Source organism: Aotus nancymaae, unplaced genomic scaffold, assembly GCF_030222135.1.
Source record: "Aotus nancymaae isolate 86718 unplaced genomic scaffold, 86718_ANA_hifiasm-v0.15.2.pri h1tg000036l, whole genome shotgun sequence".
Classification (NCBI taxonomy): Eukaryota; Metazoa; Chordata; class Mammalia; order Primates; family Aotidae; genus Aotus; species Aotus nancymaae.
In genome coordinates, this window is record NW_026988450.1 from 72,428,624 (window position 1) to 72,446,003 (window position 17,380).

General features: G+C 44.1%; 1 protein-coding gene across 4 annotated transcripts in view; it reads left to right on the forward strand.

Annotated features, from left to right (window-relative positions):
- Nucleotides 1-17,380, forward strand: part of FER1L6 (fer-1 like family member 6) — a 270,864-nt gene that overhangs the window by 177,850 nt on the left and 75,634 nt on the right. For all 4 annotated transcript variants that reach the window (XR_010345619.1, XM_064384567.1, XM_064384568.1 and 1 more), the window contains 3 exons: nucleotides 6,124-6,301; nucleotides 10,889-11,013; nucleotides 17,226-17,360. Coding sequence is in view for 3 of the 4 variants with exons in the window: in XM_064384567.1 (XP_064240637.1) it covers nucleotides 6,124-6,301; nucleotides 10,889-11,013; nucleotides 17,226-17,360 (438 nt within the window). In the remaining variant the exon portion in view is untranslated. The remainder of the gene's footprint in view (nucleotides 1-6,123; nucleotides 6,302-10,888; nucleotides 11,014-17,225; nucleotides 17,361-17,380) is intronic.

Below are 17,380 nucleotides of genomic sequence, written 5' to 3' on the forward strand. Positions count from 1 at the left end.
GCATTTGGGTTGGTTCCATGTCTTTGCTATTGTGAATAGTGCTGCAGTAAACATACATGTGCATGTATCTTTATAATAGAATGATTTATATTCCTTTGGGTATATACCCAGTAGTGGGATTGCTGGGTCAAATGGTTTCTGGTTCTAGATCATTGAGGAATTGCCACACTGTCTTCCACAATGGTTGAACTAATTTACACTTCCACCAACAGTGTTCCTATTTCTCCACAGCCTCACCAGCATCTCGTTTCTTGACTTTTTAACAATTGCCATTCTGACTGATGTGAGATGTTATCGTGGTTTTGATTAGCATTTCTCTAATGATCAGTGATGTTGAACTTTTTTTCTTATTTGTTGGCTGCATAAATGTCTTCTTTTGAGAAGTGTCTGTTCATGTCCTTTGCCTACTTTTTAATGTGTCATTTTTTTTTGTACATTTGTATAAGTTCCTTGTAAATTCTAGATATTAGACCTCTGTCAGATGGGTAGAATGCAAAAATTTTTATCCCATTCTGTAGATTGCCTGTTCACTCTGATAATAGTTTATTTTGCTTTGCAGAAGCTCTTTAGTTTAATTAGATGTCATTTGTCAATTTTTGCTTTTGTTGAAGTTTCTTTTGGAAATTCCATCATAAAATCTTTGCTCATGTCTATGTCCTGAATGGTATTGCCTGGGTTTTCTTCTAGGGTTTTTATGGTATGGGGTTTTACATTTAAGTCTTTAATACATCTTGAGTTAATTTTTGTATAAGGTGTGAGGAACTAACTCCTTGGGTTAGTTCTGTGCTGAGTCCACTCCTCACTCTCATCGCCATCTCTATCCTACCTTTGTGCACAACACAGCATCCATCTCCTGTTCTCCAGGTTCCAGCTTTCCATCCAGCTTTTCCTAGGATGCATCAGGAAGTGATCGCTAAAAAGCACCCCAACATGAGGAAACCCCATCTCTATGAAAAATACAAAAGTAGCTGGGTGTGGTGGTGCACACCTGTAATCCCAGCTACTCGGGAGGCTGAGGCAGGACAATCACTTGAACCCATAAGGCGGAGGTTGCAGTGAGCTGAGATCATGCCGTTGCACTCCAGCCTGGGCAAAAAGAGGGAAACTCCATCTCAAAAAAAAAGCACCCTTCTGTGTCTTGCCACAGAGTAAAACCTCTACCATATAAACAAACCTCACTTTCACTAACACTGATTGACCAACTCCAACACAGTTCATATGAGTTACCACCTCTCTCCTTTCTCTCACTTGCCAAGACTACTTCTTCATTTTGAGCTGGCTGGGTTGTACCAGGACCCTGTGGGAGGCACCGGGGAGACTGAACCTTTAGCACTCTGTCTCATGCAATATTTATACATGGATGATCACAGCTTTTTTAAATGCATTTTTGCATTCTTAATCATTTTTCTCTGTTGTGTTTTCTTTTCTCCTACCTTTCCATGCTACTCTCAAAGGGAAATAGCTTGCTGTGGTTGGTGAGGCTTCAGGACCACAAGAGAGAGGAAGGGCAAGCAGGTCTAGGAGGCAAGGGAGAGCTTTCCTTTGGCCCTCTGAAACTTCACTGAAAAATCAATTCACAAAAGGTAGATTAATAGAAGAAAAGGTGTACCAATTTTTTAATGTATATATTAAATACACACATTAATGTGGGAGCCTTCAGAAGGAAGATCCCAAAACAGGGGGAAATTTTCCATTTTTATGCTTAGGTTCAACAAAGTATGGACGGACATGTAGAAATGTTATTCAATTAAAAAGGTATAATCTAATGCTAGTGGACTGAGTGGGGAAACCCAGCAAGGCCTGTCTATCTAGCTGCTTCTTGGCCTCTCTGTAGCATTCCTTCCTTCTGGGTGTCGGGGAGAACCCTCTCTGGAATGGGCTACAGTCAGATAAGGTAGGTCAGATAATTTCTTTATGGCCGATTTTTACGTAGAAAGACAGATGGAAAGTTAGAGTTATATTTTTAGGTTTTATGGCTGGCTTTGGGGAAATGGGGTTCTGGTTTCTATGACCTGCACAAGGGAAGAGAGATTCTAGTTTCTATGGCTAACCTGCGGTGAATGGGACTGAGAGACAGGAGGGCAGGAGAAGGTCAGAGAAACACTTTTGCTTCTGAAGCTTCTTCTGAGGCTTTCATTTTAGGGTATTGTTTCCTGAGCCCCAGTAGGGAGAAGACAGGGGCAGATATGTAACCAGGCTGAAAGTACATGTGAAATTAAAAATGGGATTCTGTTTCTGAAAACACCTGGGAAGGGTCTCAATAATGTTAAATGAATCCAACTTAGATACTTAAGTGAGACATTCTGTATCATTTGCCAGCAATTCCAATTCATATATATTTTTTAAAAAATGTACAAGCTGCTAACTTTAGGAGTACAGCAATGGTCTTTGTGGAACACATTTACAAGATTTTAGCTGAGTCTTTGATTTTTAACCACGAGTTTACGTACATACATGTTGTTTAGTAGCAGTAGAAATGAATGATGTTTTTTGTCATTGCTTTGTTTTACTTTAAGAAACACAAGGCTAACCTGGCATGGTGGCTCATGCCTGTAATCCCAGCACTTTGGGAGGCCGAGGCAGGTGAATCACCCGAGGTTGGGAGTTCAAGATCAGCCTGGCCAAGATGGTGAAACCCCATCTCTACTAAAAATGCAAAAATTAGCCAGGTGTGGTGGCACATGCCTGCAATCCCAGGTACTGGGGAGGCTAAGGCATGAGAATCACTTGAACCTTGAACCTGAGAGGCAGAGGCTGTAGTAAGCTGAGACTGCACCACTGCACTCCAGCCTGGGTGACAGAGCAAGATTCTGTTTCAAAAAAAAAAAAAGAAAGAAAGAAAAAGAAAAGCACAGGCCACAGGCACAGGCTCAGTGGCTCATGCCTGTAATCCCAGCACTTTGGAAGGCCGAAGAGGGGCAGATTGCTTTAGTCCAGGAGTTTGAGATGAGCCTGGGCAACATGGCAAAACCCCATCTCTAACCCCCCAAAAATAGACAAATACAAAAACTCGGTGTGGTGGCACCCACCCATGGTCCAAGCTACTTCGAAGGTTGAGGTGGGAGGATGGCTTGAGCCCAGGAGGCAGAGTTTGTAGTGAGCTAAGATTGCACCACATCACTCCAGCCTGGGTGACAGACAGAGACCTATTGGTGGGGGAGGGATGGATAAAAAGAAGAGATAGAAAAGAAAACCCTGCAGAATCTCAGATTTGCTTTGCTTAGGGCAATGTAGCACATGAAGTTAAGAACATTGCTGCTCAAATACTTAAAACTGAGATTTGTAGACTAGCAGAATTAGCATCCATGAGAAGAAATCAGATTCTCAAACTGTCCCAGAGACCAGCTGAATTCGGGTCTGCATTTTAACCAGATGCCCTGGCAATCCATGTGCTCACAGCAGTGTGTGAGGAGCATTGGCTAAGAGTCTGGGCTCCGACCCTGCCTTGCTCTGTGACCTTGGACAGTTGTCTTAACTTCTCTGAACCTCTGCTTCCTCACCTTTAAAAAACACATTGTAAAAGTAGCTACTTAATAAAGTTACTGTGAAGATGAATGATAACCTGTGATTTGGTAATAGCATGCATGCAATAGAACATTCTGTGTGAAGAGAAAAACGTTAGACCAGGGCCTAGAATGATGTAAGTGCTCAACATGTGTTAAATATTATGGTTAGAAAAGTAAATAAAGGATATTCTCTCTCTCTCTCTCTCTCTCTCTCTCTCTCTCTCTCTCTGTGTGTGTGTGTGTGTGTGTGTGTATATATATATATATAATTTTTTTTTCCTGAGGCAGAGTCTTGCTCTGTCACCAGGCTGGAGCACAGTGACTCAGTCTTGGCTCACTGCAACCTCTGCCTTGTGGGTTCAAGTGATCCTTCTGTCTCAGCCTCCTGAGTTGCTGGGACTACAGGCATGTGCCACCAAGCCCGGCTAATTTTTGTATTTTTAGTAGAGACGGGGTTTCACCATGTTGGCCAGGATGGTCTCAATCTCTTGACCTTGTGATCTGCCCGCCTTGGCCTCCCAAAGTGCTGGGATTACAGGCGTGAGCCACTGCGCCTGGCCCACTTAACATATATTTACCACATGCTTCCTGGATGCCACGAACTCTTTTAGGCACTAGAGACATGGCAATGAAGCAACAATGTTCTTGTCTTTATGAATTGATATCTTAGTGATGCCTACAAATGGCAGAGAGATTGCTTTTATTCCAGGAAAATAATCTTAGGCTTTCAGTACATATTAATTTTATTGAACAAATGTATTCCTCCATACATTTTGGCTATTATTATTAGAGCAGTGATGAGCTGAGGATTATCTGTCTTATTATAACTTTATAAATTACAGGTTGTAGAATGTTTGCCTTTGCCAAGAACAAAATAAACTTATTTGGTTTTTTTTGAGCTCAGCAAATCCTGGCATCCTACTGCTTGGAGAATACAGTCCCAGCTCCTCCACATACTGAGCAGGATTCTTCAGCTTCATCTGTGTCATTCTCTGTCTAGCTCTCATGCTCACTGGTTGTGACTTCTTTCCTGAAAGCTCTTAGCAGCGTTCTTGGCACAGAGTAAGCACTTGCTAAATATTAGCTTATATTACCCAAGTAGTTTTCCAGACACTTTCCTCTCTTTCTGGGATCCAACTCCAAAGTGCCCATTAAAGCCCAGCTAAATATTTGAATCTTAAAGGAAGGATGGAAATCGTTGCTGCTACTTCTCTGCTTCCTCAGCACTTTCTCTGCATTTGAGTAGGTGAAGGTAAGTGGCCAAGTGGAGTAGCCTTTGTGAGCCCTGGAGGGAGGGCCAGGACTTAGTCTTCTGGCCCCACTCCCTTAGCAAGGGCCTAGCAGCATTTGCAGGAGTTGCTGAAAATCCATTTATGGCACCTGCAGAGCACAGTAAAAAGGCAAACAGCCATGCTCAATTTCGGATTCAGAGGCTCTCCATGGGAGCCTTGGAAATTGTCAGAGCAAGTTGTGGCCTTTCATAATAGGATTTTGTGACCCTCTATGGAAAGGAAGTGATGTTTAAAAAAAAAAAAAAAAAGAACTCTTAGGAAATTCTAAGAAACACCAAGAAGAGGCACTTAGAAGAAGAGCTCACAGCATTTGGAGAGGTAGCAGTTAAGTGCTGTAGGTTACTCTCAGAATGATGACCTCACCGGCAACAGCCAAGACTGGGACCTGGGACTCCTTAGAGGGGTAAGGGAACACCCTAATCCTGGTGACTGAGAAATAAAGGAGTCACACTGCTTACATTTTGTTGTGTCCTTCAGATTCTGTATGTGTGTGTATATGCCCCCATGCAGGCATATACACACACATAAGTACGTATACACACAGGCACATGTACACACATACATGTGGACATACACACACTCCCTGTGCATACTCATACTACCCACACAAATGCAGACAGAAGCAGAAATTCAGGCAAACGTAAATGAAAATACAAATCTGAGCACATTCAAAAGAGAGAGCAGAGTGGTAAGGGAATCTGAGACCACACCGCATGAGGAAGTGATGGAGGTGTTTAGCCAGGAAGAAAGCGCATGGTAGGCTGGGTAGGTTCTTCTGAGCGCATAGAGTCCTGACTTTTCGAAGAAATACTAGAATTCTTTTAAATGAAGCAAAGGGGTAAAAAGTCAAGTTGGAACTCCACACAGTTGGAAGTTCCAGGAAGATTTCAGCTCTGAGTGATAGACTGTGGGGTGCAGAGCCTAGAGTCTAAATTTGGAATCATCTCTTCTATTTTTGACTTTTGTCTCTGTCACTTAAAAACTGAGCCATCATAGGCAACTTACTTTATCTCTCTGAGTCTGCACTTCCCCATTTATCAAATGGGGCCAATAAATACACCTACTACCTATGAAGTTTAAATGGCCCACGGCTTGGAAGAGCTTATCACAGTGCAGGTTTAAGCTTTAGGTCCCACTAAACCTGGATCTTCCTCTGGAGTTGTTCATCAAGGCAATTGGGGTCATTGCCTTTATTTTGATTTAAGAGGCTCCCTGGAGAGCTGCTCTCTGAACCTACATCCAGGTGTGTCTCCAGGAAGGACAAAGGGGAGGCCTCTAATTATCTCCTCCTAACAAGTCAGTCTGTTTTTGTAACCTTTCTCCAGCCTCCTGGAAAACGACCGGCTGGTTGGTCTGTGCAAGCAAAAGTCGACGTGTACCTGTGGCTGGGCTCCATCAAGCATGCCAGTGCCATTTTGGACAACTTGCCAGCAGGCTATGAAGCAGAAATGTCCTCCAAAGGGGCTGGCACCAATCACCCGCCTTCCAACCTATACTACCAAGGTAGGGTCCCCAGTCCTCCAAAGGGGCTGGCACCAATCACCCCCCATCCAACCTACATTACCAAGGTAGAGTCCCCACTGGACAAAGAGGGTCATTTGAGGTCTCAGGTGGGCTTCTGAAAAGGTAATTAGGAGGGCAGCATGCATGAGTGTTTTGCACATTATTTTAGGGTCAACTTATTGGCCTTCTCTAGTACAGTTTCTAAGTGTCCTACCTTACCGTCCAACGTCCCATCTAAAGTATCATTAAACATATCTGGAATAAACACTTATGATTCTCTGTTAATAGAGAGGGAGCAATTTGAGTTTCTTTGTAGGCAGATTATGTAGGTTGAGTTTGTGTTTTAAGCAAAAAATATGAGAACGTCAATAAGTTCTTGTGCTTACATGATCTGTGGAATTAAGGCAGATTTCACTTTTATGTGGCATGGGGGTTTCGACACATCAACAGCAGATATTCGTATTTCCTAGTAGTCACCCAGTGGTGACTGGTATCAGTAGGTTCACTCATATTTCTCCAGCTTGGTTCTTGGCTTGGCTGCTTTTAAAATTCAGCATGCTTTATGGAATCCTTCCTTCCATGTGGTTATTTTCTTTAAGTGCCATCATGTTTATGTTTTGATGCATTTTGAATTTTATTATAAATATTCCTTACAATTCGCATTTTGCTTTCTGCTTCCAAATTACTTCCATTTATGTTATCTCTTGCTGCTGAGTTCAGGTAAAGCAGCCTGCAATTTTACCTTCATTTCTGCTGAAGTTGAGTTTTGGGTTGAGCCTATATTGGAAACACTGGGGAACTGTCTGCACACTCAGTTCTCCTCTGTTGCCCAAGTCTCCTCTGATGTTGGTTGACCTAGACTACCAGTGGAATCAAAGTTGCTAAATAGTCAGAGAAGACGAGGTTCTGGAAATACATATCGAGTGGTTCAGCTCATGGTTTCTGTGCCCAATATAAATGCATACCAACATTGTCTTTTTGGAAAATATGTAATACCACGTGCCAAGCATTGTGCCTTATACTTTATACATAATATCTCATTGATTTCTCACATCAACCTTGGGAAGACTCTTCATCTTACAGATGAAGAAGGTTATGTATCAGAGATGCTTAGAAATTGCCCAAGATCACACAGCTAGTAAATCATGGGGGAAAAAACATCTCCAAACCCTGCTTCCTTTCTACTGTCTTCCACCATACCTTGAGAGAGTTTTCATCTTTGGGTAAAAAACGTTCACATTAACTTGATTGGAAAAAACAGGAAGCTAACTTGGCTTCCTATTTTTATGGACTATCTCTAGAGACCCAAGGACCTGGACTGGTTGCTGTCCCAGCTATTAACAATTCAAAGAAGAGGAGAGACTTTTCCCAGTGCTTTCTGATGCTCTGCAGTGTGTTGTTTTCATAGAGTAACCTAATAAACTTTTCCTGCACTGGCATTGATGACTTTGGCTGCCTTCCATATCTACTGGAGAATTTTGAAAATACTTATTCAGCAAATAATTAGTTTGCACCTGTATATGGAAGACATGGCGGAAAAACTAGCGGATGACATGGAGATGAGTGAGAGGTGATTCTGGTCCTCAAGTGGGGAGAGTCAGATACTTCTCTCATAACCACGAGTAAAAAGCACGCCATAGCACAGGAAGTGTACCAATAAAGTGCGTGGAGGGTGACTAGGTTAGTCCAAGGGACAGAAGTAGTAAGACTCGAGGTTTCAGAAAAATGAAAACTTACAGCCGGTAAATGGGGATCCCTGGAGCTGTGCAGTGCATAGCTTGTGTGGCTGCCATTGGTGGGGGCGAGGGGATCTGCTAAAATTACGGGGTTAGTCATTTCAGGGGCAGCTGATGAACATTTTTATGGGGTGAACCATTTCCAAGTTCACTCTCAGCTGAGAAATTTGCCGAACTATGTAGCATGCTAAGGAACACGTGGGCCATCTCTAGACACACTCCTGTCAGCAAATCCCCGTGCCATCTGCTGAACATTCCATCATTTACTTTTGCCATTTTAAGGGCCTCCCTTGACAGCAGGGCTCAGCCTGTCATGTGAGGGTTTACTGGTGTATGGGACAGAGGGAGGGGTTAGAATTGGGTCCAAAGGAATCACTTTTCTGGTTCCCCTCCCTTGACAGAGTGTGGAGAACTTTCACTGCAAGTGCCCAGACGTAACTGGGAAGTGTGCAGAGCTCAAGTTCCCAAATACTTTGCAGGATGAGAGTGAGTCTGATATGGTTGCTACATTCTCAGGTTCCATATTGGTCCCCATGCAGCCAGACAGTGGCATGGGGTGGAGTGTGGAGGGACAGAAACGTGTGTGAGCCTCAACACAAGTGAGGAGTTGTCTTTGGCACCCCTTGCCTTTCCTGTCCCTCCTCACCCTGCCAGTCAGGGCTCAAGGCCTGTAGCACCCAGGGCTGCCATGTCCCTCCCATCCTCTCATTTCCATCCCTTCCTCCAGTGCATAAGCTCTGGCCCTTAAACTTCTGTCCTAGAGAGGGTGGTGGTGTCTCCTTGTTGGTTCACTTGCCTGACACCTCATCTGTCCATGGCTAGCTCAACTCAGTTGTATTCTCCTGAAGTTTTGCTCTGCCAGCATCAGCTTCTGTGCACAGACCTTCAAGAGCTACCTCTCACCTCGTTCAGGCCTCCTAGGTTCTCAATGATATGACTATAGCTGTCTGTGTCCCTAGCCTCTAGACAAACTGGACTTCACTCTTGCCCCATGTGGCCTGGTGTTTTGACTGTCTTGACTCATCCTGCTCTAGTGTCCTGGGACCTCCATCCCTGCCTCCCAATGTTACCATCCTTTAGGGCTCTGCTCAAAGGGCAGCACCACCTCTCCTGTGGTTTGCCCCTTTTTCTTTGAGTGTGCTTTTGCTAATGTAAATGATTCCTTTGCGTGCACATATTCTTATTTTACATGGATAGTACTGTGTCTCCTAACTCATGCTGTTTTGTTTTCTTTCGCTAAGCACTTAAATTCTTGAGATCCATCCATTTTGCCATGTGTACCTCTAATCCGTTGCTCCTAGCTGCTTTCCCAAACTCCCTGACATTTTTCCTATTTACTACCCTAGTGATGGACACACAGCTTGCTTCCAGGTGCTCGCCACAGGTCACATTGCAGTGAGCAACAGTAACCACACTCTAGCATCTTCATCCCACTTCTCGAGTTCTTCCCATGTGCCAGGCACCATTCTCAGCCCTTCAGTTCCCTTCAATAACCCTATGAGGAACTATTATTACCTCCATTTTACAAATAAGGAAATCAAGGCACGCTAATAAAGCATTAGTAGCCATGTACAAGTCCCCTTATGGACCTGTGTGAGATCGGTCTAGGGATGGCATTGTCGGGAGGCGGGGAGTTCACAGGGTATTTGTACCCTGAATTTAACTAAGTAGAGTGATTCAGATTAGTGCATGAGAGTTTCTGTATCCCACTCCCCAATTCAGCGCAAAAACAGACACACTGAACACAGTAGCTTTGGGAGAGTCAGGGAAATGGGAGTGGGTAAAGAAGTAAAAAGGGAGACGTGAATATACAAACCAAGAGGCGCCCTGTGAGAGGCCATGATCAGAAAGTGCCATGGACCAAGGACTGTGATGACACAACTCTTACTTTCAGTTTCCCCCCCGAACCCTGAGCTGCCCCAACCTGAGGCCTTCTCTCTGCCTCCTATCCTGGCACAGGGTGTGCTCACTCCTGCCCTCTTCCCCCGTGTCCCTTGCCAGCATTCTCACAGGACACTTATCCCTGGCCTGCCCCCTGCCACTGTGATGTGGGCGCTTGTCTTATCTTCTGCCTTCTCCCAGGAGCTCCCCAGGGGCAGGGACTATCTTAGCATGGAATCCTCAGAGAGCAAGACCAACACTCTGCACAGTAGGTGCTCCAAAGGACCCCGGCTGGCTAAATGGAAAATAAGTGAATGGATGACTTGAGATATAGATTGTGTTTATTGATATCAAAACTATGTGGAGCAGCCCCTTTCTCTCTCTCTCTCTCTCTCTCTCTCTCTCTCTCTCTCTCTCTCTCTCTCTCACACACACACACACACACACACTCTCTCTCTCTCTCTCTCTCTCTCTCTCTCTCTCTCTCTCTCTCTCTCTCTCTCTCTCTCTCTCATACCTGTATAAACAGGAGAATTACTAGGGAGTAAAATGAAATGTGGCATTTTAGAAAGAGAAGGGGATTTTAGAATCAGACAGAAATAAAAATCCTGACTCTGGCATGTGTTAATTGTACAAACTTTTGAAATGCTTTTAACCCTGTTGTGGGCCATTTTTCCTCATCTCTAAAGTAGAGATCATGCTATTTCACAGGGTTTTGTGAAGAATAAGACACATAACATAACCTGGTGAAGGCACCAGCGAAGATGCCTGGGTACACAGTTCCCCATAAATATCACCTCTCCCCTTTCTTCAGGGCTTCCATTCCAGTCTCAGAGGAGGGTGGACGTGATTGGTGGTCTCTTTTTGTGTGTCTGTGGATACACAGATGGACATCACACGCAGACACACGTGTACACGCTGTTCTTGAAAAGTCCGCTAACACCTGCCCGCTTCCATGATTTGTCCACAGACCGGCATATTTTTCAGCTGAGAGCTCACATGTACCAAGCCCGGGGCCTCATCGCGGCTGACAGCAGTGGACTTTCAGACCCTTTTGCCAAAGTCACGTTCCTTTCTCACTGCCAGACCACAAAGGTAACCAGGGTAACCAAGACAGCCTGCTTTCTTCCTGCAGCCTGCAACTGATCCCCAGAAGAGCCCAGGAAAGAAAAACATGGGGGCATGTTGCAAATACCTGCATCTTTGGGTGTGTAGATGTTTCAGAATGAAAAGCGAATATATGCCCAGAAGGACTGACTTGGGGAAGGTCTATTGTTTCATTGTTATTCATTGTCCTAAGGCAAAGGAAGCAAGTCCCTGAGGCAAAGGGAGGATGGGAGAAAAAGAGTGGGGAGGAGAAGCAGAACCTGGAACCCCCAGGGTGCCTGCTGAAGTGCCAGGCGCAAGGCCAAGTGCAGTGGGGAAGGAGCAAATGAGGAAACAGCAAAGACAACCTGCATGAGGTTTATGATCCAGTCATTATGAAGGGGTCTCAGTGGGGAGAAACATTTTCCAGTTTTGTGGTCATGCTCTGGACTTTGCACTCACCAGCTGGGGAGATTTGCATGCTTTTAACATCTCTATGCTTCACAGTCCCCCTCCTCTGGAAAATACTACTTCCTAATGGATGTTGTGAGTATTAAGGGAGATGGGTTGTCTTAATCTGTTTAGTGTTGCTTATAACAGAACACCTGAAACTGAGTAATTTATAAAGAAAAGAGGCTGGGCGCGGTGGCTCATGCCTGTAATCCCAGCACTTTGGGAGGCCAAGGTGGGCAGATCGTGAGATCAAGACATCGAGACCATCATGGCCAACGTGGTGAAACTCTGCCTACACTAAAAATACAAAAATTAGCTGGGAGCCTATAGTCCCAGCCACTCAGGAGGCTGAGGCAGGAGAATCACTTGAACCTGGGAGGCAGAGGTTGCAGTGAGCTGAGATGGCACCACTGCACTCCAGCCTGGAGACAGAGAGACTTCGTCTCAAACAAAAAAAAAGGAATGTATTTTTTACAGTTATGGAGGCTGGAGGTCCAAGGTTGAGGAGCCGTATCTGTTGAGGGCCTTCTTGCTGGTGGGACCCTGCAGGTTCTGAGGCAGTACAGGGCATCTCATGGCGTCACATGGCGAGGGGGCTGAGCGTGCTAACGTGCTCACTCAGGCCTCTCATCTTCTGAAGCCACCAGTTCCCCTCCCATGACAACCCATTAATCCATAGATGAATCCATTTGTGAGGGCAGATTCCTCATGACCCAAACACCTCTTAAAGACCCCACCTCTCAATACTGTGACATTGGAAATTAAATTTCAACATGAGTTTTGGAAAAGACAAATATGCAAATCATAGTATGGATTCTGCCTGTTTCCTCTTTCTGCCTTTTCTATACACTGAGTACTAAAACATGAAAAGGATTCCCAATCAGCAAAAATACAGTAGGATGCTTTTCTCATTAGATTATATTCTCTAAAAATTTACTCTGTTCTCGGATTCGCAGTTTGAAGAGAGAGCAGCTCAGTAAAGAACTGCCCATCTCAGGGAGTTAAGCACCATGGGTTAGCACACTGAGTATCCTAAGGTGACTTTCTAGCTCATCTCCTCTCTGACTGCATGTCTTTGGGCAACTAATACAACTCACTAAACCTCAGGTTTGTCATCTTAAAATGGGACTGTCATGAAAAGGCAAATAGTTTATCAAATGATGGATAAATGCTGGCCATGACATTGGCTGATGTTGAGGGGGCTAACATTTTTCTCCAGGGCAAAGCCCATGACCTGGATGATAGATGAGACTGCATTTTGATTTATGACTCACAGACTGACAGCATGTTGTGAACCAGCCTCACATCTGTTTAACCAATGCCTGTCGGGTGCTGACTTTTTGCCAGGCCACATGCTGGGCTCTGGAGGATGGGAGGAACCAGACTCTGCTCCAGGGTAATATGCAGTCCAGGCATGGATACCGGCTTCATGACAGATGAGGCACCACACTATGATAAGCCAGGGTGCAGGGCTATACAGAGTCCTACAGGAGCCAAGCAGAGAAAAGGTTAGTTCTACCAGGGAGGGAAGTCAGGAGAAACCTCAGAAGGAAGGCGACATCATCTTCATTCAGTGACTGAGCATAAAAATCAGAAGACAACAGACTACTTTCTCTTTCCTGTGTTTTGAGAGTTAGTATGTAGCATGGTGATGATGAGTATAGACTCTGGAGCTGCACTGCCTGGCTCGAAATCCAGGCTCTTCCATTTATCAGCTGTGTGACTTTAAACAAATATCTCTTTGTGCCTCAACTTCTTTATCTGTGAAATAGGGATGATAATGATAACCTTGTACATTCCTTCCAGAGAATAAAATACCCAGGGCAGTACCTTGCTTAAAACTAAGGCTACTACGTGACTGCTTATTGTTGTTGCCATTGAGGCTTCCTTCCAACAGCAAGGGAGTTCTCAAAGGATGGACCCCTGGAGCCTTCTTCCACCTGCCACAGCACTGTGGAATTCCAGGGCCCTGAGTGGAGCACAGGATTTGGATGAAATCCTTGGTCTGCGGTGTAATTATCGTTCTATTTTGCATCTCCATACAGCATCTTCATTTGACTTAGATCCGCATCTCAAAGGAACAGATGGCTTTTGTTTATCAAATTGATTGAAAGGGAAAATAGGTTCTGTTGCGTTCTGGACTTTGTCTTCATAATTTCAAGCCAAGTACCTCATTTTTGTTAATAATAATAGCTGCTATTTACTAAAAGTTCCCACGTGCTGGGCAGAATGCTAAGCATTTTATAGCATTGTTTGCTATATCTCACTGCAGCCCAAAGCTGGATGTTATTAGTGTCTTCATTCTACAGATGAGGAAGGTAAGGCTCGAAAATGATGTAGCTAGAAGATGGTGGAACCAAGATGGAAGCCCAGGTTTGTCCAATTCCAAAGTCACTTTGCTTCACCACTCCACTTCCATATTAGTAAGAAAGGATGCCAATTCCCCTCTCCTGTTTCACTCCTGTGCTACCACAGAGGGACTTGTCTGCAGGTGACCTGCCCCCTTTATATATTTATCTTACTTCCTTTCTCTCTTTCTCTTTCTCTGTCTCCTTCCTTCCCTCCCTTCCTTCCCTCCCTCCCTTCCTTCCTTCCCTCCCTTCTCTCTCTCTTTTCTTTTCCTCTCTCTCTTTCCTTCGTTCCTTCATTCATTTTCTCTTTCTTTCTGATGGAGTCTCCCTCTGTTTCCCAGGCTGGAGTGCAGTGGCATAATCTCAGCTCATTGCAACCTCCACCTCCCAGGTTCAAGAAATTCTCGTGCCTCAGCCTCCTAAGCAGCTGAATTACAGGCATGTGCCACCACACCTGGCTAATTTATGTATTTTTAGTAGAGACGGGATTTCACTGTGTTAGCCAGGATGGTCTTGATCTCCTGACCTTGTGATCCGCCCACATTGGCCTCCCAAAGTGCTGGGATTACAGGCATGAACCACTGCGCCAGGCCTATGTATTTTTCATGATGAGGAAAGCTGAGCCTGGGCTCCTGCAGTCAAAGCCAAGTGCCATTCAGCTGGTAGCACTCACCTGACCACAGGGGCCTCAGGGAGAATAAGCCTCTGAAGGCTGTTTCTGAAAACTAATACTTTATAAAGTGACTTAATGTAATGAAATATTTCAAAGAGGGGAATACAGTCATTCCCATCATCACTGGGGACATAGGACACAAAAATCTTGCGACTGAAGTGCAAAGGGAAAGAGAGAAAGCTCCTGCAGAGAAAGGCTTCCGGGATGAAAGAGGGAAAAGGACTGAGTGGCTAAGAGGGAGCATTAGAGGAGAAGGGGAGGAAACTTAGAGGGTGGAGCATGGAACCTGCTATTTCCAACAACCAGAGTGGGGCTCAGTTTTGAAGACATGGATGGTCTTCTGCCCCAGTGCACCAAGGCTGCCATGTGGGAATTGTTCAGTAAATGTTTACTCATTTATAAAAGAATATGCGTTGGGATGGGGTAGGATGGGTGACAAGCAATTATTGAGCACCTGATGTGCGCCAGGCACTTAATATTCTTAGACAGTGGTCATAACTCCACAAGGTAGGTGCTAACCACATTTAAATGAGGAAAACTAAGGTTTGGAGGGTTAATCTGCAATCTGCCCGAGTTGAACACTGGGTAGGTAATGAAACTAGAATTTCACTCCAGAGTTACTGATTCTAAAGCTATACTCTGTCCGTGATAGCTGGCTCCCTCATCAAAGTGTTGGATAAGTGCTACCGTAACTTCCAAATAATGTCATTTAACCCAGTTACGATGCATAACTCTTTAATAAAGCCCTTAAGAAATGAGGCGAATCATAGGCCCCTTGGCAGAGAAGTAGGATAATGTATTTTTGTTTGGGTGAACCTTTTAGTACCTCCTGAAGATGGTCATGCAGTCCTTTTACTCATGGGAGCAACTCCTAGGACAGGTTAATACACATTCATTCATACAAATAGCTATCGAGCATCTGCTATGCACTGAGTGCTGTGTTATGTCTAATACTGTGCCTGGCACATTGTAGGTCTTGAATACTATATTTATATAATGAACAAGGGAGTGAAAAAATGCTAGCCTCTGGAATCTTATCAAGTGGTATTTACAGCCCAGTGCCAAAGAAGACATCAAAATCTTTCTATAGGAAAGATGCTGTGAAGATTATAAATTGCTTTGGTATCACACCATCGAGTGCATGCTACAAGACAGATCACATTTCTATTTTGAAAAGCAAAATACACAGAGTTCTTTGTGATATCACTGACATAGGGCAAGGTTGCATTGCAGCTTCTTAACTCTTGTTACTAGTTGGTTGAAGCCATTCGTTTCCTCTTGGAAAAGTTAGATTTTCTCTGAAATGTTATGTTTAAAATCTTGTTGTGTCTCAGACATAAAATATTCTAAAAGTGAAAAGAAAAAGAAATTGTGAAAATGCACAATATTTTTATGACCCACATAAAGAAAAGCAATAAAAATATTCTTTCATAACCACAGTGCAAATGACTTAATGCTGTGACTAGAAATGACTCAATGTAAAATGCTGGGATGACAGTTTGATGTGAGTTTTGGAGTCCAGGCCAGGTCTCTCTCCCTTCTTTCCTGGATTGAACAGTGACAAAGGCACAGTTCAGACACTTCCCCAGGACCCAGCGGCTGCTGTGATACATTCACCTATGAAATCACTCATTTGCCTGGAAGAGAAAGAAATGTGGTTTTGAACGCTTTTCATTACTAATCTCCTACATTAATGGGGCAGATTTTGCCCAGGTGCAGAGTCCACTTGTCCTGTAAACAACTCCAGTTTTCAGCTGTGTGAAACTGGCAGGTTTCCAAACATCCAATTAAATAGAAAAGAAAATCCAAGACTAAATATGCCCTCCCTTCTGAGGGCACCACTCAAATGGCCTGGGAGGGGGCTGTGAGCCACTTCTAGGTGAGATGCTCATGGTACGAGGGCAGTTATGTAGATTATTGTCCTCTGTATCTTTTGACTTCTCCATCTGTATAATGGGTACAACCTACTATCAGTGTAAAAAAGATGTCATGCAAAATGGTGAGGGTGGTTTTGAAAACTTCAATCTATTTAATTCGGTCAATAACCACAAAACAGTAGAATTCCACATAAGGAATATTAGGTCAAATACCCAACTTTAGGATATTTGGTGACAACATTTTGTTTGTTCTAAGTCAAGAATCATTTAATCTCCCCAATTCTCAGTGTTCTCATTCATAAAATGGAGATAATATTAGCATGTATAAGGTGAGAGTGGATGAGGTTAGCAGCCTGGGATTTGCTGCCAGATGGTCCAGGTGGAATCTCAGTTCTGCCACTTTCTGGCTCTGGACAAGTGAGCCTCAGTTTCCTGATCTGGAAAATGCATATAAACAACTGAATCCACCTCCCAGAATCACAATAGTGAGGGTTTAATGAGACAGTGCATGTGAAATTCAGTGGCCAGCAAACCGTAAATGCTCAAAAAAGTAGCTCCTGTTGTCATTGAAACTACTGTGAGGACTGAGTTGAAAATGTGTATGCAAAGAGGGTGTTAAACATTGTAGGGGCTCTGCTCGTGAAACTTAAGAAGGTAAGCTCCTCCATGGTAGGGAGTATTGCATTCCCTAGCATTGTTTAGTACATAGCACCTGCTCAGTTTATGTAGTCACTTGAATATTGAATGAATGAGCAATCACAATGATGATGTGTTCTTTTTCCCCTGTATAAGTGTTTCATGAATGAACCTTAGAGCCCCTACAACTCAACTGAATGATCTTTTGCTTTTTTTTGTCCTTTCTTCCAGATCATCTCCCAGACCCTCTCTCCAACCTGGAACCAGATGCTGCTGTTCAATGACTTGGTGCTACATGGAGATGTGAAGGAGCTGGCAGAGTCCCCGCCCTTAGTGGTGGTGGAGCTATACGACAGTGACGCCGTGGTGAGTGTCCCCCTGGGCCA